Consider the following 25,938-nt stretch of genomic DNA (forward strand, 5'->3'; position numbering starts at 1 on the left):
TTTGCAGTGCAAGGGTAAATAAAGAACTGGTTCTTTGAATAAGTATAGCGTTTTCTTATTTCAAAAGACAATGTGTGTAAAGGCTAATGTTTATGTACACTTTAAACCTGACAGTCATATGTACTAAATAAAAACGAGTTCACTGCACTCAAATAATACCGAACGTTATGTGGACACAATGACTGAAACAGAACTCAAACTGAATGAGTTCTAGAACATTTCTAGTTCCCAGCATGATAATTGGATAACAATTGTATTGTTAATGAATTAAATAAGTGATGATTGCACATTAGTGATGAACACTAGAGCCCTGCACGGGCCTCAAATCTAGGCCCTAGCCCGAGACGCTAAGGCCCTAGCCCGTGTCCGACAGCTAATCAAAATTCTCGACCCTAGTCCGACTGTTTAAAAAAAATATATGTTATCCTCCCTATTACACACTGACACTGTTGCAGCCATTAAAATAGTTCAGCTTTGTTTTAATGTCAAAGTAGTTATATTTAGTTTCGTTTCTTTATTAAGTTAATTTAGGAACATTTTTGAAGCATTTTTTTGTTTGTTAAATTAAAGTTTTTGTTTTTTAAAGTGACTACCAAGCAGCCGACAGTGAGTTAACCACATGTTTGATCAATTTAGCCTCTTAAATCCACACTGGGTCTTGCTTATAATAAAATCCATCGATATAAAACATTTCAAGCATCATCACAATGTTAGTTTAAACGTTGAGCCTACTATCACCATCACCACCACAGGCATTTTTGACAAGCTGAGGCAGGCTGATGATGCTCGCAACGGTGCACGCAAACGAAATGGGCTACACAATCTAAACAAATAAAAATGAAAAATAAACATGCAGGTAGTCTTCCCTTACACCTCTCCACAAAATGAATATAAATCCGATCTTCAATTCCCGCGCTATATGCACATTTAACAAGGTCACGTCAACGAAAGCAACAGATAAGAGCTGCATTTATTCATCAGCTCATTAGATCAAAGACCGCAATATGAGAACGAGCGACCTGAGCACTGGTAAGAGCATTTAGTCTCATTAGTTTTAATGAAGAAGATTGTGTTTTGGGGCATCTAAGACTTAGCCTATTTTCAGTTTCACTTGCGGCAGTTTGTGTGTTGGCTTGCTTTACTCATTTGCGATGCGATGCGAGTTGCATAGCGCTGTACTCTAATCACTGTGCGAGCCGTCTTGACAGTCGCGGTATCATGGTCTCCTGTTGTTTCCACTAGCACAGCACATCTCATTGTTTTTTTTAAATAAATTAATGTCTAAAATATAAAACGAAGGAGAAGACTAAAAAAGGCATTACCAGCTTCACACTAACCATTACATAAATGATAAATGTTTTTTTTAAAACATGATTCCCAATTATTTATATTCACAATTTTATAGTATTTGTACATCCTTTACATTTTTATTTCAATGTTGTAATTAGCAATTCATAACATTTTTAATTCAATTTGAAGCAGATTCGTAACGTGATAGTATTAAAGTTTTTTAAGGGTCAAGATCAAGTTATCCTCATCTCCTGCGCTGGATCAAGCCATCCCATAATATCTGTCACCACTCAAATTAATGCACGGCTCAGATTGACGTTACAGCATGTGTGTAAGCCTGCAATAAAATTATAAAGTAATTATTCCATAACAAATAAATCTCTCAATCAAGTGGCTGTGTCTATACACAACATAATATTATTTTTAAATATATTTTTAAATTATTATTTTTGCCCCTGGTTCAGTAAGGAACTCTTGTTATAAAATATCTGTGATTGGGACAAATTTTAAATATCAACGCTGCTTAAAAAGAAGCAATCTAATCCTGTTTACATGAAATAAGCTGCTCGCGGGCAGGTTTAAGTTTACGGAGCTGTTGCTATGACAGCAAGTCCAGGATGAGCGTCGAAGAACCAGTCAAATCCAGCTAACTGAGTTAGCGACTGTGTTTCCGAGGATACTCACCGAGACAGGCACTTTGACTTCTTGCATGCAAGATTTGTTCAAGCTCAAAAAGAAGAGAAAGAGAACTGGATTTGGTGTTCACTTGTGTCTGCGTGGCTCTGTGTCAGAAAACAGTGCGCAAGCTTGATGTTTAAACTGACAGGATGTAAAAACACATACAAACGATAAAACATTCACTCTATGATGGTTAAACTTTGCAACTAATCCGCGAATCACGAATCACAATCTGGGGGGCAGTTAGCCTGTACGGATCGCAGATCAACTACGATCCCTATACTGACAATCGCAGGTGCGCACATCACAATATCGATGCTAAAGCGATATGTCATGCAGCCCTAGTGTATTGACAATTTATCGTATTCTTACTTTCTAAGGTGAGTAGGCATGGGCAGCACACAGGCAGCTATGCATGCGTTTGGGCCTGGTGTCATGCTCATGTACTCCCATCGTTCTGTTGCAGGATCATAGCGGTGCACTGATTTGGTATCATTGTAGTTATCATGGCAGTAGCCTCCGATGATGTAGATCTTCCCCTCTAAGACTGCTGATGCTGACCCAACATGAGGTACTGGGAATGGCGTAATGGCACTCCAGGAGTTGGCCACAGGGTCATAGACCTCACAGGCTAATTGATCTACCAGATGTCCATCAGCATCGCATGAAACCCCTCCAGCCACGTACAGACGGTCACCTAGGGTCTCCATGCAGTGAAGCGCTCTGTCATTTCTCATCTCAGCCAGGTAAGTGGATCCTTGTTCTGGGTGGTAAAGGATCATAGATGACCGGCATTGGTACTGGCTGTTTAAGCCTCCGGATAGGAAGATTGAGCCATTCCATACACTGGCTGCATGACAGCATAGAGCTTGGTCTAATGGGCGGGCAAAACTGGAGAAGTAGAGAATTAAAAAATAAAGGCTTTGAAGAGAAGGTTTACCAACATCACTCATTCTTATGACCAAGCTATTAGGAAGAGTTTAACTTTTGCAATACATTTGCAATTTGTTCTATGATATTTACATTTATCTTACTCTTACTCTGAACAAAGCTATTTAGTGAAGTACGACATGATTCGGAATCAACATCATTATTAGTCCTAAAACAACATTTATAATTAATCATGTTAAGCAATTAATGTGGATATGAGGGATATACATACAAGACATATAAGTAAAATAAGTAATGTTATTAAAGGGTTAGTTCACCCAAAAATGAAATTTCTTCCATTAATGACTCACCCCAATGTTGTTCCTCACCCGTAAGACCTCCGTTCATCCTCGGAACACAGTTTAAGATATTTTAGATTTAGTCCGAGGGCTTTCAGTCCTTTGAATGTAAGTGTAAGCACACTTTGCAGTCCACGTCCAGAAAGGTAATGAAAACATCATCAAAGTAGTCCATATGTGACATCATTTGGTTAATTAGACTCTTTTGAAGCGTCGACAATACATTTTGGTCCAAAAATAACAAAAACTAAGACTTTATTAAGCATTGTCTTCCTTTCCGGCTTTGTTTGAATCCGTGTTCACGACGCCACAGTGACGCTGCTGACGTAAGACGCTGTGACGTGTTATCTGGTTATCTTTGTCGATTAGGGCATCCGGGACATGCACACTTACACACCATTTAAAAAAAAATAGCAATACAAACAATGTAGAACTATGGAGTCAGAATAGACTCATTAATAATTCACGCAAAAAACAAGATGCACACATGTGTAACCAATTTCACATGCATGAAACCAAATTCACGTGCACAAAAAACAATTCACGTGCGCAAAATAAAATTATATATTCATAAAATACATTTCACAAATGCAAAACACAATTCGTAGATTTACAACTGTGCACAAAAACTTTTGAATGTTTAAAATTTACACATTCATCCTGTAATGCGAATGTGCAAATGGTCATTCACGTGTGTGAATTGCCTTGGATGTGTGTGTGTGTTTTTGAGACTTTCCTGGCAGCGCAATCCTCCCTACACAGAGGAGTCGTACTCTTTAGCCAATCAGATTTAAGCTCATCAATCGGCCAATCATAACCGCGTGAGGGCGGGCCCACCTGAATGTTACGTCATCAGCGTTCGACCGCAGTTAGAGATGATGGCTAAGCAGCAGAGGTATGTATGTGAAGTTTGATCGGTTCATTTCTGTGTTTACTGAAACTAAGAACTTAGAGATCAGTTGAAGTGAGTTTATTCAATATTAACAGATGTAAGCAACTGCTGTGGTAATCAGATGTCCCATATGAAGAGGAAATGATGCTTGTTTTGTATTTTAGCTGCAGGTACAGAGACAGACATCTCTCTCAGTTACAATCACACAAATGATTGTAAAACAATAATCTGGGTGGCCAATAGCTCCCACTTAGTACTGGCCTCATCGAGATATTTTTTCACTATGTACAATTTTTTTTATGAGCACTCATTGTTTAGTGATGAAGATATTTTGCCATTTGTGCAACAGTATACAGTGTTAAATTGTTATTACACGTATTGTTCCTGTACACCTTTGGCGTGACATCTGGATAGCAGTCACAAACATCTAAATTCATGTTTCCTTATTCTCTTTTATAATTTGTATTAATGTCTTAATCTATTCAGTACACATGTACTTACATGTTCTGTGCTGTATTGTCATCTCAAGATTTTTAATGTCACAGGACAATGTTGTGAAGCATTCATTTTACTTTGCCTGGCAAAAAAGCGTTTTTATGCTGATCAGACAAAGATGCAATTAACATCATACTACTAAGATTACTCCGTACACTATATTCAATTATATTACCATCACTTCATGTCCTGCTTCCTGCTCTTCCTCTGTCTGCAGCTCTTGTACTGCGTGCTGACTGCTTTAAATATCAAACCAAAATCTGATGTGTTCTGACAGAGAAAGGGCTAGTGGCGGCTAGATTGAACACATTTCATTTGTTAACTTTCACCTGATGTATTGCACTGAAATGTATCATTTGGCGATAAACATTTATCTACTTTAAAAGAAAAGAAGACACTGACTGGAACACTACCAACATCCCTGACCAGCCATGCAATGACATTGTGCTTCCAGTGCCCTGTGACTGAAGAACTAACCCAGCTTCAAACTGTTAATCAGCCAATCTCACAACTACAGAATATATTTATATACAATGTTTTATATATATATATATATATATATATATATATATATATATATATATATATATATATATATATATATATATATATATATATATATATATATATATATATATATATATATATATATATATATTATATTATATTGCTCTGTACTACATGTTGTGCTTCTTCATCATTTACTCACCCTCAAGTTGTTCCAAACCTGAACTGAGTTTTCTTTGTTCTGCTGAACACAAAGGAAGATATTTATAATGTTTGTAACAAAGCAAATCTCTGCAGCCATTGACTAACATAGTATTTTTCTCCCTGCTATGTTAGTCAATGGCTGCAGAGATGTGCTTTGTTACAAACATTCTTACAAATATCTTCCTTTGTGTTCAGCAGAACAGAAATTCATATAGGTTTGGAACAACTTGAGGGTGAGTAAATGAATAAAAAAAAAATGTTTTGGGTGAACTCTCTTTAATCATGGCCAAGTCATTTCATATAGGTTTTATTCCCAAAGGATTCAGAAACTTTCAAATTAATAAACCGTATACATCAACTGTAGCAAATGTCTTTGAATCTTTTAATTCTGACATAAAACAAGAACATTTAATAATGCATAGCAGGGCTTTATTCCTTGAGTGTGTACATTAATACAGTAACAATGCATGACTTTCAGCCTCTTGTTGAAACAACAGTCAAAATGAAGGGATGCAACATGAGTGTTTTGAAAGAATTACAGTAGGAATGGTAAGGTAACGGTACTGGTCTCTGCAACTTCATACATCATCTGTCTGGGAAATCTGAAACAATAAAACTGCATATATGTGCAGCTTAAAGTTAAAACAAAGCATATATTAAATATAAATGGTCTCCAATGTATGCACTTCATTACATAAATTATTATCAGTTGAATGTGTGGTGGACATGACATGCAGGTTCAAACACACTGTTGTGACTGCTCTTTCCTAATTAAATAATAGTTAAATAAAAGACCACGTGAAAAATATCTATTTATCTAATTCGTCTATTTATATACACTTTCTCTCATCATTCAAACCATTGTTATGCTTTCTATGGAGTTTATGAATCTAAAATCCTACATTTGTATGGTGTGCATATGCAGAATTCTTTATGAAGTAAACATAAGAATCCATCAATACTACTTAATGTTTATTTTCACACAGAGATCAGTTGAAGTGATAGTTTCTTAACTGCTAAGTTCTTAGTTTCAGTAAACACAGAAGTGAACCGATCAAACTTCACATACATACCTCTGCTGCTTAGCCATCATCTCTAACTGCGGTCGAACGCTGATGACGTAACATTCAGGTGGGCCCGCCCTCACGCGGTTATGATTGGCCGATTGATGAGCTTAAATCTGATTGGCTAAAGAGTACGACTCCTCTGTGTAGGGAGGATTGCGCTGCCAGGAAAGTCTCAAAAACACACACACACACATCCAAGGCAATTCACACACGTGAATGACGATTTGCACATTCGCATTACAGGATGAATGTGTACATTTTAAACATTCAAAAGTTTTTGTGCACAGTTGTAAATCTACGAATTGTGTTTTGCATTTGTGAAATGTATTTTATGAATATATAATTTTATTTTGCGCACGTGAATTGTTTTTTGTGCACGTGAATTTGGTTTCATGCATGTGAAATTGGTTACACATGTGTGCATCTTGTTTTTTGCGTGAATTATTAATGAGTCTATTCTGACTCCATATAGAACAGCTTGTTTACAGCGTGCGTCTCCCTCAGACTACAAACGAAGCTCTGTCGCACCAGATAACACGTCACAGCGTCTTACGTCTGCAGCGTCACTGTGGCCTCGTGAACGCGGATTCAAACAAAGCCGGAAGAGAAGACAATGACAATTTTTTCATTACCTTTCTGGACGTGGACAGCAAAGTGTGCTTACACTTACATTCAAAGGACTGAAAGCCCTCGGACTAAATCTAAAATATCTTAAACTGTGTTCTGAGGATGAACGGAGGTCTTACGGGTGTGGAACAACATTATGGTGAGTCATTAATGGAAGAAATTTCATTTTTGGGTGAACTAACCCTTTAACCTGGCTGTCGATCGATTCCTGGTGACACAAACTGCTGGAAAACATTTAGTGAAGATTAGACCTTTAGACAGTACAAACAGTACATCTATCACTCACAAACTTGTTAAACTTGTTACCATGTAAAGTTAAATATGGTGCCTACCCTTATCCATAAACAAATCAAATATTAGGGTAAGGGTTTGATCTGTGGTTCAACATTCAGACATAGATTAGAGTTTGCAGCTGTGGCCTGTGATTACCAAGAATAACAGCTGATGTTGTGTTTGTTATTTACTCTACTAACCTCCAAGAATTTGTGTTGGGGCAGTAGACCTCTACAGTCTCCATGTTGACCTCTGAGTCTCTCTCTCCTCCAATAGCATATAGTTTACCATTCAGGAGGACTAAAGTGAAGCTGCTTCTTCTCTCATGCATATCAGCCAACCTTTGCCAAGAGTTTTGGATGGGATCGTACCTAGATCAAAGATTGAACAAGTAGTTCATAGCATAAAGGGGTACACTTGGGACAAGGTTAGACAGAAGAAACCTCATATTTCATCTTACATGTAGGTGCATTTCATGGTATCAGCTTTGCCATAATAATGCCGTCCACCAACTACGTAAAGCTTCCCCCTCATCGCCCCGACTCCATGACTGAATCTTGGTTCCTCAGGTAAAGTTCCCAGCATCCTCCACTCTACTTTCTTCACCAATCCAACATGGTTCTGCAAAGAATTGCTAAACCACATTTCCCTGCAGGGTCTACGTTTCTCTAAATTATCAGTGATCCTCTCCCCCCCAACAAGGACTAGAGTGTCTTTAGGCATGTAGACCCTGATTTTTGACAGGACATCTGAAGAACTGGAGAACTCTTTAAAGAGAGACTTGTAGAGATTTTTGGCACCAATGCTCGGCCAAGACGTTACAGACTTGACTTCATTGAACTCCTTAAATGTCATTAGGGAAAACCGAATGGTTCCCATCAGCTCCCTGGCGAGTTTCACACGTTTTCTGGGAAAGGCTTCAATCCAAGTCATGACTGCTTTGAACACTGGCAACTCCGAGGGAACGCAGAGGGATTTACTTTTAAGGTACTTCTTCAATTTTTCTACAGGAAGATCACGGAACTTAGGAGTGATGGACACATCTTGAAAGTGCCTCAAGACAAAGTCATTGGCAAGTGCAAGTAGGTCAGCCATCCCATAGGCCTCTGCAAAAGATGCAACATCCAGGCAGCTGTAAGCGTCTATTTCTTGTTCCAGGAAGTTAAGGCATAGTGAGTAGGCAGTCTGAAACTGTAATTGAAGAGATGTACAGGTGAGTTCAAACACGCTGCCCCATCCAAGAGCAAGAGCCCCACTGTAGCTGTAGTGAAGGAGGGCCTCAAACTTGGCAGCCCTGACTAACAGCAGAGACACCAATTCCTGTCTGCTCTCCTTCATTCCGCTGGTAAACATGCCTCTGAAGTAGTCACTGCTGGCCACCAGGAGCACCCGGTGAGCTTCATGAGGGTGGGGAATAAATAAAACTTTATGAGCAGTTTCGCAAATGCAGAGGACATCAAATTAATACCAGGGTTCCCGTGGGGTCTTAAAATGTCTTAAATTTCAAAATCTACATTTTAGGCCTTAAAAAGTCTTAAATTCTCTGAAGTATTGAGTTCTAGGTCTTAAATAGTTTTAAACAGAGCTTAAATTATCCTACGTCCATGTAACGCTACCTCTAATGCTCATTGAAATACTCACGCAGCGCTTTTGTGTGTGTGTGTGTTTATTCTGGGCTGTTGTAGTTCTTTCTTTCGCTAGTCCTACTATAGTTCGCTGTATTACAACTAGTGTTAGACCGATATATCGGCCGGCTGATATTTGCGATTTTTACGTGTATCGGCATCTGCCGATACAAGGCTGCTGTGTTCGCCGATATTTTTTCCCCGGCATTATTTACAGACAGGCGTCCACAGGCAGTTCTGAGTTGCTGGAGACACTGCAGTTCATGCACTGCCCCTCGCCCACTAGCAGTGCTGGGGAATCTGCTCTTCAAGAAAACGATAAGTTTTAAACTTTCAAAGCATCTTGTAACTGTTTGATTAAGTTGAAATATTGCCATACACTTTGAAAGTGGAAACACGTTGCTCTATATGTGCTTGCAACTATAGCTAAGCAAGTTTGTGTGTCCAAATGGAAAACGCAAATGCTGAATGCCTCATCTATAAAACTGCTTGGCATTGTATTTAGGGAGCTGCAGATAGCTCAGTTGTAGGCTATTCGTAGGCATACGGTAGCTGTTACCAACACTGGTCATAGGATTAAGTAATGCCGACGTACCGTGGTATTTGTGGGAGTTTTATTCAGCGACCACCTGGCTGAGATTTAGACGCATGTGCGTGTGTTTCTCCAGTGTTTCCCACACATAGACTAAGTCGCCACAGAATCAACACCGGCCGCCACATATTGCGTTCTTTGGCGGCTGTCAAAGCGAATTTTTATCCTGCTAAAGCCATACTTGATCGGTAAGTGATGAGACTGACTGTTGCGCTTCTCTGACGAGAGAACGAGCAGAAAGCGTGCCCACTCTGCTCGTCTTCAAACTGTCTTGCTCCCTCGCGCATATTAATCAAAATAAATTGAGAATTGACACAATGGTAAAAGGTCGGAAGACCGAAGTTTCACGTGGAGCATTGGGAGATTTTTTTCCTGAATTACCGCTGGTGTTGCTCTACAAGAGATTAAGTTAAGTGCACATAAGCATTAAATGACTAGGTTGTAAATAGTTTTAAAATTAAGTATAGTACAGTCAGTGTGCACTTTATTATGCTGTTTGCTTGTTGATACTGTGTGCAATAGTGTCATTATTTTATTTATGCTTAAAGGGTTAGTTCACCCAAAAATGAAAATTCTGTCATTAATGACTTACCCTCATGTCGTTCGACACCCGTAAGACCTCCGTTCATCTTCGGAACAGAAATGAAGATATTTTAGTTGAAATCTGATGGCTCTGAAAGGCCTCCATTGGCACAATGGCACTTTACAATCTCAAGACCCTTAAAAGGTACTAAAGACGTCGTTACAAAGTCCATCTCACTACAGTGGTTCTACAATAACTTTATGAATCGGCGAGAATAGTTTTTGTGTGCAAAAAACCCTAAATAATGACTTACATAGTGATGACGATTTCAAAACAAGGCATCATGAAGCTTCGAAGCGTTATGAATCAGTGAGTCGAATCAGCGGTTTGAATCGCCAAATTTCAGCAGTTTGACGGTTTGACACGCGATCCGAATCATGATTCGGCTCACTGATTCATAACGCTTCGAAGCTTCATGATGCTGTGTTTTGAAATCGTCATCACTATATAAGTCGTTATTTAGGGTTTTTTGCGCACAAAAACTATTCTCGCTGATTCATAAAGTTATTTTAGAACCACTGTAGTGAGATGGACTTTGTAACAACGTCTTTAGTATCTTTTAAGGGTAATTTTCATTTTTGGGTGAACTAACCCTTTAAATATTTATTTTCACCACTGAACTCTTTTTCTTGTTCTACCTCACCTGTTTTTACTATTTGTTAAATATTGTTTTTTTAAGTTCAGTCAATGTTCCTTTTTTTAAATTGAGACTTGTAAAATTGTGAATCATGATCATCGTGTCATTTTTATGATGTAAATTGAGGGAGCAAAAGCATCGGCTCAAGAAAATCGGCAGCCCGTATCGGTCATCGGCCAAGGCTGATGGAAAAAAATCGGCATCGGCACTAAAAAATCCATATCGGTCGATCCCTAATTACAACAAAAAATGAGACCAGCATGCATTTTATATTGCAGCCAATCAGCTTTTATGTTATTGGCGCGGGTCTCTTTTGGATTGTACCACAGACGCATCAAACCGATTTTATTCTTCAGCTTCAGTTCTCCGGTTCTTCCAGTTCACGCAATCGTGAAAGCGAAGGTGAATCTTTCTCACCTGCCATCTCGCATACTGACCAAACAAAAGTATGATACGTCCGATAGCACTAAAAAGAGTTAATAAAAGCGGTGTAAACCACAAACTCAATTCGGTAGACACACAGATCGATGTCAGACTGGCTGTGGATTTTGTGCACGCGTTTGCCGCCTGTCAGCTCGCGCAAGTGTACCGAATGTGTCTATTTCTAGGCTTACTCTTGAACAATCATACACACATTCATATCCCTATGCTCTTATTGGCGGTTATGTCTTGACTCTTGAGTAAAAAAGTTTGGTACGTGTGTCAGTATTGGATCTGCACATTACTGTAGTTCTTAAAGTGAAAGCATACTAATATAACCCATACCCGATCCTGTCTGTGTGTTAATGTTAAACAAACAACAACAACAGGGAAAAAAATGGTACTTCAACTTAAAGCACTGTTTTGTATCCGTATCTTTAGGTTGTATTTATTTGTCCTATTGTAATTGGTAAATAAGTTATTATTTTATTAATGACCATTTACTTGAGAACTTTTTACTTATATTAAGCAATTGCTTACTTGTAAGATTTTGGTCATATTTCCCACCCTAAGCGATAATGTTATTAAAGCTAGATAGCACACCACTGGACCAGCCTTTTTTTGTAATACCAAACAAGATTCATGCATTTTGTTTGTTTTATTGTCATGTGTGACTTGTGCATCTAATATAGTAAATGTGGCATCCTATGAAAAAAACAACAAAACTGGAAATGACCACCACAAAATTGATTTCAGAAGGAGTGAAAAAAAATAAAAAATAATATATATATATATATATATATATATATATATATATATATATATATATATATATATATATATATATATATATATATATATATATATATATATATATATATATATATATATATATATAGGAGGTTGAGCTATGAGGAAGTGCAAGTTTACTAATACTTTGTTCAATTTGAATAAATTAATTTGCTTTGCACGTAATTTTGTGATTCTGCATTTTCTTTGTATGTTTTTTATTGTGTGATATAGGTCTTAAATTTAATTCATAATGGTCATAAAAAGTCTTAAATTTGACTTGGTGAAACCTGCTGGAACCCTGTGATATCTACGATATGAAGGCATCATCTAGATTTATGCATAGGAAACTCAAACCTCGATCTTACCATGAAACACTCTTCCCTCTACTTCAAGCTCCACGTCACATCCCACTCTCTGTGTCCACAGCTGTCTGATATGCTGTAGACTATCCTTCATATGTTCCTCAGTAGAAATCATTTTTCTGTCTTCTTTCTTCACTCTTGCCTTGTCCTGTTCTCTTTGTTCTTTCTCTGTGCAGAGTTCCAGAACTCTCTGAGCTTCCAGGCTGACAGCTGCAGTACAAACCAACGCCATATTGTCTTTGTTCAGAGTGCTGATGTTCCCTGTATAGGCAAACTCCACCACTGCAGCCAACCCTGAACCATGAACCTCTGGCCCCAAAAACAATGCCATAATCCGTTCTTGTCTGGGCTTCTGCCTGAGCCTCGTCTGAATAAGGCAACTGACTGCAGCCAGGACAATAGAATGAACCTGGAATTGATGTCCATCCTCTGTGTAGATGGTCAAGTCAGTGAGGACCGAACACAACATCATGTTCTCCAGAGCCTTGAAGACCGCACCTGGGTACGCAGGATCAGAGTATAGCTTAATGGGATACATGTCGCAATCATTAGAATCATCAGAACTGCAATGTCCTTCATATTCATCCTCATCTTCTTCCTCCTCCTCTAACTCTTGATTTAGCAATCCCTGTTCCAAGCTGGAATTTGTCATCTGCTTCTCTTCATCTCTAAATGTTAAATCTCTAAAAGTTAAGTCTTTTTCAGAACCACCAATGTCATTGGACCTGTTAGAGGTAGCAGCAAAACAGTCGTCTTCATAATCATATTTATCACAATCTTTAGCAATGCCTTTATGTTTACATGCTGCAACTAAACCATTACCATTTGTAGACCTAACAGATACATTTTTACTATATCCTTCATCATTATTTTTGGCATTATATTTATCAGCATTCCCTACATTACGGTCAAATGTATTGGCATCCTCTTCATCACTGGCATTATCATTATTTGTACACATGAAGAGACTGTTTGGCTTTGGAAGAGGTCCAGAGTCACTGTTTGCAGGCATAAAAGAAAAACAAACACTACATCCTTCACCGTCATCAACAGCGTTCTCACTTTCATGTGCTTGTACTTGTAGCTCCTCTTCTTCCCACTGCTCATATCCCTCCAGTGGATTCTCCTCGTCATCCTCGCCTTTGTTCACATCCATCCATCCATTTTCACAATTCATGTTTTCATTCTCTCTGGCTGTTCTCCATGAACTTCCCCACTCTCTCTGAAGACACTGCTGATCCATTGCCATTGTGTCTACAGGTTTCTGTAAAAAAAAACCAAATATATCCTTATTTGTGTTGAAAAACCAGGACAAGTTGCATCGAATCTGTTGCTTAACTTCTGTTGAATCTCTCTGTTGATGTGGGATCTTGTGCTGTTGTCAGGTATGCAAAAAATATCAGTGCCTCACGAGCTCACATCGTTATCATCATAATGCTATTTTTACCTCTAGCATTCAAAAAGACCACATCACAAGCCATCTAATGTAATCACTTGCTCCACCATTCCTTTTCAGATAATGCCACCAATTTCTCTTACTTTTCAGCCTGTATCACTCAAGTTCATTAAAAGGAAAATGGGTGAACATCATTAAAACCATTTTGTGTTGACTTTGAAGAAAACCGTGGCAGAGAATGTCTTCCAAATCTAAAATATCAGTTTAATCAATGTTACTCTTGCTTTATTGTGATGAAATCTGCAGTTCTCAGTCACAGTACACATGAAGCATCTAAAAGAAAAATAACCTTTGGCACTGATCCTGGACCAGTGTCCTTCCCAAAACTCAACACTGCGCTAGGGGTGACCTTGCCTGGATAAGAACAATGTGTGACTGCAGTTCTGGCTCAGTTCTATTAAGTGACTAGATTTGAAGGCCAAACATATATTATGGTAAATAAAAACTTTTTTGTGGTCCTTCATCCTCTTTTTTTTAACCATTTTAAATCTCAAGCTTTGACAGTCTGACTCTCTGGGCCATAAGAAACTTTGGAGTAGGTGCTTGGAGCATGTGATGGCTTAAGGCATTAGATTCTGATCGAGTCAGTAGAATCATGTTTCTCCTCCACAGCCCAGGAATGCTATCTGGGTCAAGGAGCCTAGGGCAGATACAAACAAGCAATTTATAGACTTGAAGGTTGATATTTTTCTGAAGCTCCACATGATAGATTTTATAGATTTAAAGGTTGTTTTTTTATTTTAATGCTTTAATTAAAATTCTGTTATTAATAATAATATCAATGCATACTGCTATAATATAGCATGGCTACTTTCGTGTAATATACAAAGAAAACACACACACACACACACACACACACACACACACACACACACACACACACACACACACACACACACACACACACACACACACACACACACACACACACACACACACACACACACACACACACAAGGCAAGTTTATTTGTATAGCACATTGCATACACAGTGGCAATTCAAAGTGCTTTACACAGAAATTGAATTAAAATATTAATAAGAGAATAAAAAAATAAAAAAATAAAAAATAATATATATATATATACACTCACCTAAAGGTTTATTAGGAACACCAGTTCAATTTCTCATTAATGCAATTATCTAATCAACCAATCACATGGCAGTGTCTTCAATGCATTTAGGGGTGTGGTCCTGGTCAAGACAATCTCCTGAACTCCACACTGAATGTCGGAATGGGAAAGAAAGGAGATTTAAGCAATTTTGAGCGTGGCATGGTTGTTGGTGCCAGACGGGCCGGTCTGAGTATTTCACAATCTGCTCAGTTACTGGGATTTACACACACAACCATTTCTAGGGTTTACAAAGAATGGTGTGAAAAGGGAAAAACATCCAGTGTGCGGCAGTCCTGTGGGAGAAAATGCCTTGTTGATGCTAGAGGTCAGAGGTCATGGGCCGACTGATTCAAGCTGATGGAAGAGCAACTTTGACTGAAATAACCACTCGTTACAACCGAGGTCTGCAGCAAAGCATTTGTGAAGCCACAACACACACAACCTTGAGGCGGATGGGCTACAACAGCAGAAGACCCCACCGGGTACCACTCATCTCCACTACAAATAGGAAAAAGAGGCGACAATTTGCACCAGCTCACCAAAATTGGACAGTTGAAGACTGGAAAAATGTTGCCTGGTCTGATGAGTCTGGATTTCTGTTGAGACATTCAGATGGTAGAGTCAGAATTTGGCGTAAACAGAATGAGAACATGGATCCATCATGCCTTGTTCCCACTGTGCAGGCTGGTGGTGGTGGTGTAATGGTGTGGGGGATGTTTTCTTGGCACACTTTAGGCCCTTAGTGCCAACTGGGCATGGTTTAAATGCCACGGTTTAAATGCCACGGCCTACCTGAGCATTGTTTCTGCCCATGTCCATCCCTTTATGAGCACCATGTCCCCATCCTCTGATGGCTACTTCCAGCAGGATAATGCACCGTCACAAAGCTCCAATCATTTCAAACTGGTTTCTTGAACATGACAATGAGTTCACTGGACTAAAATGGCCGCCACAGTCACCAGATCTCAACCCAATAGAGCATCTTTGAGATGTGGTGGAACGGGAGCTTCGTGCCCTGGATGTTCATCCCACAAATCTCCATCAACTGCAAGATGCTTTCCTATCAATATGGGCCAACATTTCTAAAGAATGCTTTCAGCACCTTGTTGAGTCAATGCCACGTAGAATTAAGGAAGTTCTGAAGGCGAAAGGGGGTCAAACACAGTATTAGTGTGTGTTCCTAATAACCCTTTAGGTGAGTGTATAGTATAACCTGAATCCCTCCTAACTGGAGTGGAAGAAAATGGAGTCAGGTTTACGATTTTACTATTTATATTTGTCAGGTAACTGTATGTTGAACCCTTATATGCATGACTGTTTCACCAAACATTCTTACATATTCGGGTCTTTAGCGACCTGGATCTATCTCTAACATGGATAGATATATACCTGTCATGATAATAATATAAAACTCTTGATATTAGAGCAACAATTACAGAAGAATAAAATAAAACATATTTCGTTCCCTTCTGGAGCTTGGAAGGGTTCAGTTTGAGCAGATGTTTTACACCATCACCACTGTCCTCGTCAGAACTCATTTCTAAGTACAATCAGCATCTGGATCATTTTCGCCATCTCACACATATTCTCAAAACTCATTTTCAACGTCTTGAAAATAAATATTTTGGTCACTGACAGCTTCCTTCACCAGATCCATCATCAAGTGACAGTGACAGTAATATTTGATTGTGTTCAGTTCTTGCTCTGCAGTAAATCGCTGAGCCATTTCAAGTTTTGCAGATTATATATATATTATTGTTTTGTTTTCAGTCTGAGGTCACTATGAGTGAAACGTCACTTCATCAGTGTGTGTCAGACATTGCCACCTTGAGGAATAAAGCTGAATTGCAGTTATTTCGTCATTATAGATTAATTTATTATTGTGCAGGAAAAAAATGCGTACAATCTTACACACCTCGGGTCGTTAGCGACCCTATACAATTTTGACAAAAAACTAGTGGAAAAACAGGCATTCAGTTGTAATTGTATTTTATTTTCTTGTTATATTGTTTAACATGGATTGATTGAGGAATACTAAGAAGGTTGATGTCTAACTTTAAAAAATGAATGAGGAGGAGGGTTGTGAATGACGTCTCGGGTCGCTAAAGACTCGAGGTATGCATTTAAGGGTTAAACAGTACCCTTGCAGACAAATCTTCTTGGAATTGTCACGTGGACAACGCAGGAAACAGATGAGGATCCAGTAGCAAAAGTGCAAAAGGTCTTTATTTCTGACACAAACTCAGAAGAACAAACATGTGGCAGAATGTCAATGAGACTGAGCGAAGTCCAGAGTATGCAGGAAGCCAGGAACTCGGCGGAGCGAGAAGTGACACAGGGACACAATGGGCGAAGACCAGGCAACGGAAACCCACACACACGACACCAGGGAAGACGAACTGCACACGAGGACACTCAAGGACAACTACAACGATCAACAAACACACAGATGGCAGGTAAGGCAATAAATAGGCAGGTGAAATGAGGTGCAGCTTGTGGTGATGATGACAGCACTGATCAGTGACCACGCCTCCAACACAACCAAACACACATCTAAGAGAAATGAGCCCGTTAATCCATGAACTGTGACAGGAATCACATATATATATTAGTCAGAGCAGATCTAAACGGATCGTCCTCACATCGGAGGGATTTCGGTTGATCGCTCTCCCGTCTCTCAACCACTTCCACCCAGACATCCTTAACAAAATAATAATAATTTAAAAAATAAAAACACGATACGGGTATAAAAGAATTAATAGAGTAAAAAGATGCAAAGAAGAAAGCAAAAATAAAACTCAGCTGTCACACACAGCCCAGGTCATTATGGCTTCTCCGTGTCTTTTGTCTGTTCATGTATGTGTGGCATGATGAGCTAAAGCCCAGTTGTCCGCATTGTAGTAAATTCTGTGGCTTCATTCATTTGCGCCCACATTTAGGCGGTGAAGTGTGCGTTCTTGGTGCTGCTGTGACCGTTTCGAGTGGACAGCTGTTTGATGGTTTTGGTTTCCTCCCGTTTTTCCCTGAGGCTGCTGTGCGGGTGTCGTAGCCTTCAGTTCGTGATTGACGTGTGAATGATGACTGCTGCGAGATATTAAAGGGACGTGTTTTTATGCCTGATCCCGCAGCTGCTGTATGGACGGAGGATTGCAGTTTGTGCAGTGATGTCACCGCTGTTTTGTTATAGGCATCTTGAGGATGTTCTGATATTACTGCGCTCATATTCCAGCAGTACACACACTACCTCATTAGATGCTTTTGCTCATATTGCATTTTTATTGCTTTGTCATTTTGAGCTTGTTTTGCAGTAGAATTCATTTGGTTTGTTTATTGCTATCTTTATTATTATTGTTTTTACAATTTAGTTTGAACTGGTAGATATATTATTTGTGTAAATCCTGACTTATTTAGCATGTTGCTTACTTCATTGAATTTAATTGTTTTGTCTTTTTTTGGTTTTGTTTAAAGACTACTGAGTTTGGTTGTTTGTATTTTTATCATCATCAATGGTTTTCTTTTCTGGACTGGGCCTATTAAGGTTTTATATGGAGGCCTGTTGGCGGATGAACATTTGCCATCCACCTGTCTGCTTATATAATCATTTATTTTTATTTTCTGTATGGTGTGTGTGTGTGTGTGTGTGTGTGTGTGTGTGTGTGTGTGTGTGTGTGTGTGTGTGTGTGTGTGTGTGTGTGTGTGTGTGTGTGTGTGAGTGAGGGGAATGTATACATCTTTTGAGAGGGCACCTTTTAATAGAGGCTGCAGCTTTTTTTCTTTTAACATTGTATTTGTATTTGAATGTTTGGGGCTTGTCCCCTTCTATTTTGTGTGTGTTAGGTTTTTATAAATGTTTGTAATTTTGCATAAATAGCCGTGTCTTCCTGTCTTTAGTAGGGAACCTGTGCGCTGATAATGTTCTCTGGGTGAAATTCCCAGGGTGGCGTAGTCTAAGATCAAATTTATGTAGTGTTCTTTGTCCCTTCAGAGTACAGTTTATTTCATCATTGAACTCTTTTCTTCCGTCTGTCCCTCGTGCTCGCCACATATGGAAAGCGTGAACATGTGAGACCGCAGATGGAAAACCGCAGCTCTTTAAGAGCTACAAACAGAGGAGCAAATGTCACTGTCAGTCTGGGCCTGGAAACCTGCCGGAGATGCCAAGAGGCCATGGAGAGCCAGAACAGAGAGAACATGCTCAAGCTAAGACTCACTCACACCTGTTGGAATTGCATTTTCCTAGAAGACAAATATCAAAGCAAATAGCATTCTTTTAAAAGCGTGCTAAATAAAGAGGATGAATCACATCAAAATATATTTTTGCAAATGGTTAATATGTCAGTGACCTCTGTAGGCTTGAAAATCAAGAAAGACTTTTGCTTTCCTCTTCCATTGGAGTTCCTAAAGGAATGGTGTAGGCCAGGGCACGGTGGGGGAAGCTAATCTGCTGATTGGTCAGTTTGAATGGATTTCAGTCACATGGTCAAGGGAGGGATAAAAGTAGATTGTAACTGTTGCTCTGTCTCTTGTTTTCCTCTGGGTCCCTTTCTTGGGTCTTTCCTTAGTCCCTATCACACTACAAAATGTATTTTAGCTACTTTATAATCAAAATCTTTTCTAATCTTGACGAAAAACACATATCGTCGGAAAGGTCTGAGTCTCAAGGTTCCATATTTGTTTTGTGATGGAAGTGGTATTTGGACAGAAATTTACAGAAAACTGCATCAAAAAAACAATCAATGGAATGTGGATGACACCCATTGGCTATTTTTGGCACAGTTTTACATTTTTCTTCCTAATGCAGGATCTTATAAGTACACTTGGCCCTTTCTACATGAATACACAGCAGACCAAGGTGCCGCTGACAAACAGTATACTTGCCTCTCTGTGGACTCTTTCCAACCAAGAGCCCTATAGAGGAGTGGCAGACAGATTTAACTTCACCAAATCCACAGTTTCAAAACCTCTGCATGAGTTCTGTTCTCTTGTCAGAAATCATGTGTCACATTACATCTCCTGGCCCAGAGGACAAGCCCTGTAAACAGCTGGGAACAAGCATGATTCAGGGGCGTTTGTGTGTTTACTAGCTGTCCCAATTCGGGGGCTCCATCCTTCAAAGGCCGCATTTGAAGGCCGATTGCGTCACCGCAGCGCGACGAAGGCTGTCTCAATTCGAAGGGCCTTCAAATGCAGCTAGGACAGGAAGAGCGAGAGACAGACAGAGGAGACGAGAGGATGAGCTGATGGAGAGACTGAGGGAGGACAGGAAGAGCGAGAGACAGACAGAGGAGACGAGAGGATGAGCTGATGGAGAGACTGAGGGAGGACAGGAAGAGCGAGAGACAGACAGAGGAGACGAGAGGATGAGCTGATGGAGAGACTGAGGGAGGACAGGAAGAGCGAGAGACAGACAGAGGAGACGAGAGGATGAGCTGATGGAGAGACTGAGGGAGGACAGGAAGAGCGAGAGACAGAGGAGACGAGACGATGAGCTGATGGAGAGACTGAGGGAGGACAGGAAAAGCGAGAGACAGAGGAGACGAGAGGATGAGCTGATGGAGAGACTGAGGGAGGACAGGAAGAGAGAGACAGACAGAGGAGACGAGAGGATGAGCTGATGGAGAGACTGAGGGAGGACAGGAAGAGCGAGAGACAGACAGAGGAGACGAGAGGATGAGCTGATGGAGAGACTGAGGGAGGACAGGAAAAGCGAGAGACAGAGGAGACGAGAGGATGAGCTGATGGAGAGACTGAGGGAGGACAGGAAGAGAGAGACAGACAGAGGAGACGAGAGGATGAGCTGATGGAGAGACTGAGGGAGGACAGGAAGAGCGAGACAGACAGAGGAGACGAGAGGATGAGCTGATGGAGAGACTGAGGGAGGACAGGAAGAGAGAGACAGACAGAGGAGACGAGAGGATGAGCTGATGGAGAGACTGAGGGAGGACAGGAAGAGCGAGAGACAGACAGAGGAGACGAGAGGATGAGCTGATGGAGAGACTGAGGGAGGACAGGAAGAGAGAGACAGACAGAGGAGACGAGAGGATGAGCTGATGGAGAGATTGAGGGAGGACAGGAAGAGAGAGACAGACAGAGGAGACGAGAGGATGAGCTGATGGAGAGACTGAGGGAGGACAGGAAGAGAGAGACAGACAGAGGAGACGAGAGGATGAGCTGATGGAGAGACTGAGGGAGGACAGGAAGAGCGAGAGACAGACAGAGGAGACGAGAGGATGAGCTGATGGAGAGACTGAGGGAGGACAGGAAGAGCGAGAGAGAGACAGAGGAGAGCAGGGAGAGAATGGACTGATTGTTTTCTCTTCTTGAGAGATTGTTGAGAACTAAAATTTTGGTTTTGTAAATTAAAATGTGTAAATGAAATATTATCGTTCTACATATTATTTTTGTTATGCAAGTTATAATTTGTAAATTAAATAAATAATTCTGTACATTTATTTTTGTCATGTTAATTAATTTGTAAATGAAACAATACATTGTTCTATACATTTTTATTTACAGTACTTTTTACAACTATTTACATACTGTTAACTATTTACATTAACAGTAAATAAAACAGATGGAAGGAAATGTTTTTCTGTAGTCTTTTATTGAGCTGGGCTTTATTGACCCTGGTGAAGCCTCTGGGTCAGCGGGACATCATCTGGATCAGGGCATATTTACACTGTCTACCAACAGGTTTACAGTGCTGACTTATTCACCGGCTGCGCTAAGATGTTTTCAGAAAGAGGGAAGAATATATTTAATTAACTCACATCCTCAAATATAAAAAAACCATAAAATATTTTAACATGCATAACTGTTCTATGAGCTGAACTCTGCAGGACAGCGGCCCTCTAAGACCAACGGTGCCTATCTCTGATCTAGAAGACATATTTCTAGTGTATTTTATTTTTAGATTCTTTTTTAAACAATAACTAATATCAAAATCTAATATCCATGTGTAAAAAGTCAGTTTTCCATAAAACCACAATATTTGCCTCTGAGATGAAGTTGAATAAAAATCTGAGGTACTTCACAATTATACTCAAATACAGAGTAAATGTATTTTGTTACATTATTTGTAATATTTAGCAACTGTTGACAGCTGCCATTGAAGAGAACTGAAATGAACATTTATACTGGACTTTAAAGTTATATTCAACTGCCTAAAAACAAAACAACTACAGATGTTTACTTCGGCCCATTTATGTACATAATAAAGAGTATAAACTATATAAAATCGTATGTTTGTAACATATAAGTCAACATTATATTTTTTTAGTAGAAACATTAGATTACTGGAGGAAATTGAAACCCAATACTTGCATTTAAAAGTGTAATCTGCCAATTTCTCTTCAAAAATCTGACGTCGCGGTGCGTAATGAGGCAAGGTAGGCAAGGCTGCGAAGCATCCATCCGAGTATCCTTCATTTCATGGGAAAAGAAGGACGCATTTGCAGGCCGTATTTTGAAGGAGCCTTCGAAGGACCTACGAATTGGGACGGCCTTCGTCGCGCCGCGGTGACGCAATCCGCTATACCTTCCACTGTAAACAAGTCTCGTGCATCCTTTGAAGGCAGCGACGGCCGCACACTACAGAGGTCACGGCCTTCAAAGGATGCAGCCCTTGAATTGGGACACAGCTACAGTCTTCAAACGTGTTCCTGTAATGGCACATGGTATATCTCTTCTTCTTCATCTGTATCATATGGACTATATGTGTACGGAGCGCCCTCCAGCTGCCAGTATGAACTGAAAACACAACACATCAGAGTATCCAGCGCTCATAATGATTACATCTGCGCATTTTGGGTAAAGATTGAATAAATAATACTTCTCTGTATAGAAATTTGACACAGACATATGAGAATCTATCAATATTTCTCCTCAAGGCCCTGAGGGATGTTGATTTGTCGCGAGTCTTAATGACAATTGTTTATACTTTCGCCTGGCTAATATACACAGGTGAGAGATACTGAATTTGGGATTTTCCTTAGTCATCAGTTATAATAATTGAATTAAAAGAAATAAACATTTGAAATATATCAGTCTGTGTGTAATGAATGAATATAACGTACAAGTTTCACTTTATGAATGGAATTAGTGAAATAAATCAACTTTTTGATGATATTCTAATTATATGACCAGCACCTGTATTTATGTGTGTACGGTATAGACAGTCACAGACCTATAAACAATAACAATAACACTAATTTTACTGTACTGTTGACTTTCACGATTATTTATCACCTCTTAATGAATCCATATAGGTTTTCAGCAGCTCGTCCCAGGAAGCCGAAAGGGTAGCGGTGGAGCTGAGGACCACCGTGTGTGTGTGTGTGTGTGTGTGTGTATGTGTGTGTGTGTGTGTGTGTGTGTGTGTGTGTCTGTGTGTGTGTGTGTGTGTGTGTGTGTGTGTGTGTTTGTGTGTGCGAGAGAGATAGAGAGAGAGAGAGAGAGAGAGAGAGAGAGAGAGAGAGAGAGAGAGAGAGAGAGAGAGAGAGAGAGAGAGAGTGTGTGCAAATCCTGAATCGAGCCTCTGCTTTTTGTTTAGTGGCGTACCTGTGATGTTCTCTGTTGTATTGGGATAGATGCAGTGTAAATGCTTTGAAACTTAAAGCTCTGGAATTGCCACAGTTATCCAAGCAACAGTTGGAGCGATCAAAGGAACCATAACTGATTTAATGAGCCATTCACAGTTTCGCTGTACCCACTGTGTGCACTTAGGCCTGCATGGCTTAATCTTTGACATTCATCTTTGATTCCATGCGATTATGTTTGGGTAGATGTATGTCAGGTCCAAATCAAATCCACCCTCCTGGTACCTCGTTTTAATTTTCGTTTTAACAGGTTTTTTTCAAACTGGAGTCCTATTCCATTATTCCCAGATGCGGTTTTCGCACCAACCACTAGGTTGTCAGCCCCATTGAAATTCTCTGAAAGTTCACCTCCAATGAACCAGACAAATCGCTCAACCAACTACGAATGGCCATGCACCCCCACCCACAGATTCGATCAATCTGTCAATCCAGAGAGAGCCTGTCCAGTTTTACGTTTAGACCGCATGAATGCAGATTTATGTAAATATCATAAACAGGAGAGTCCAAGCAGGAGGAAGTAGATAATCACTGAAGTGTTCAGATAATTATGGTTTCCTTTTCTTTTTTTCAATATCCTTCTAATATTTTAATCTGTGTTTTGTGTATGTGTATAATAAATGTATTCCAAATACAATTATAAATAATTTTTTATATTATTTTCCTAGCTCAAAAAATAATAATTTTGCTTTATATAGTTCTTGCTATAGAGTTAAAATCATATTTCATAAAACAAAAGATTTATATGAAACCATGAATATGAAAATGACAACAAACAGCTTCTAACTGTGCTTCAGCCCTTTAGTTAGAGATGCCGTTTCTCTTCTATGGTAACCTTTGTTTTATCATTGATAAAAACTACATTACAACACTCAGGACACAGAAGTCAAGTCCCCTTTATTTCTCCAGCGCTCTTCACAACACAGATGCTTCAAAGCAGCTTTAAAGTGATGATAGGAAATTACTTTTGTTTTACCTAAAAGCTAAAGTAAGTTTTTGACTGATTAATTTCTGTTGTAAAAACTGATTTCAAAATGTAGTAGTTTTCCACACAGGGTAAAAGTAAGAAACACAACACACAAATGGTATCCCTCTGTCTTAGAACTAATTTAAATTATCCGAAACCTTTGGTTCGGGAAAGTTCTCAATTTAGGTGTCCTGACGCTACGTAAATCTGTAGCCTATGGTTAAATATTTAATCGTTAAGTTGCAACTATTGTTTATTTATTATGTTAAATGTAACTGTTACAATATATTTTAAACATTTATATATTTACGTCCAAGTCTTTATTTAAGTAGCTTACTTATTTTTATTCAACTCACATCATCTCAGATGCATTGTACTTTTTATGACATGGCAGCCGTCGACCGATTCAGCCCCGCAAACCTGCGGACAGTGGAAATATGAGCTCATCCCAGATGAAGATGAAGATGATGATGTCCCGCTGGCACAGGCCTTACCAGGGTCTCTATTGTGCATTATTCCCCATCCCGGTCCAGCTCCACCAGCGTCGCCCGCTCAGCTCAATTAAAGTGTAGAAATGCGTTCTTCTGTTTTAGCTGTTAATTTCAATTTCAGTTGTTTCTGATGTTTATTGTAGGCCTCTGAATAGTTGTAAAAAGTACTCTAAGTAATGTATAGACCAATTTATTTTCATTTACACATTTTAATTTACAGGACAAGAAATTATATGCATGGACATATATGAATTTGTTTAATGTACAAATTATAACTTGCATTACAAAAATAAACAATGTACAGAACAACCACTTCTCTTTTATTTAGCCTACACATTTAAAGTTAACGAAAATGAACAATAGACAGCAATTACTTTGTTTCATTTACAAATAACTTGCATTAAAAAAAATGTATAATAATAATATAGAGAAATTGTTCTGTGCATCCCGGCCACGACTTTACATTCAGCCTTTGGAGGAGACTTTCGGTATAATGGACCATCGTCAGTGAGCGACGTTCATTCATTCATTCATAGAAAAGACTTTATTTTGCAGAAAAGTCAGCAGTTTTTGTTTATTTGCATTTTGACTTATAGTTTTGAGTGACAGATGTCGCATTTGATTTAGCCTATTTTTGTCTGTGACATTTTTTAGCTACGGTGTTGACAGTATGATAAGAAAAATAAATAAATGATTGCACGGCCAACATAGCCTATTACTTCTGTTATCCCCAGTCTCTCTCTTTCTGTAGGGGAAATTTAAAAGAGAGATTCTGGAAACGAAATTAAATTTAGCTAGATCGGTCGGGAATAAAATAATTTATAGCGCGTGAGCACGGACTGAATTTGAAGCGCGAGCGGGAGGGTGCGGAATAGATCTTATTGCGAGTGCGGGACGACAGCCCCACGCAGATCTAATTTGTATTTTAAGAAAGTGCAGAAAAAAGAAAGATAAAAGAAAAAAGAAAGAAAGAGCGAAAAGGGAGAGAATGGACTGATTCCTCTTCTTGAGAGAATGGTTGAGAAATAAATAACATTTATGCAA

General features: G+C 39.3%; 1 protein-coding gene across 1 annotated transcript; it reads right to left on the minus strand.

The window, feature by feature from the left end:
• Window positions 1-2,336: 2,336 nt before the first annotated feature.
• LOC307117299 (kelch-like protein 33) lies at window positions 2,337-13,601 on the minus strand (the record flags this gene model as incomplete). The annotated part of the gene is made up of 5 exons (XM_079802084.1): window positions 13,336-13,601; window positions 12,277-12,771; window positions 7,723-8,659; window positions 7,463-7,633; window positions 2,337-2,859 (listed from the first exon to the last, which is right to left on the minus strand). The coding sequence occupies exons 1-5, from the start codon at window positions 13,520-13,522 to the stop codon at window positions 2,337-2,339; spliced, it is 2,313 nt and encodes a 770-aa protein (XP_079658210.1). The 5' UTR covers window positions 13,523-13,601.
• Between the last annotated feature and the right edge of the window lie 12,337 nt (window positions 13,602-25,938).

This window comes from Gobio gobio, assembly GCF_949357685.1.
Source record: "Gobio gobio genome assembly, chromosome: 21".
Classification (NCBI taxonomy): Eukaryota; Metazoa; Chordata; class Actinopteri; order Cypriniformes; family Gobionidae; genus Gobio; species Gobio gobio.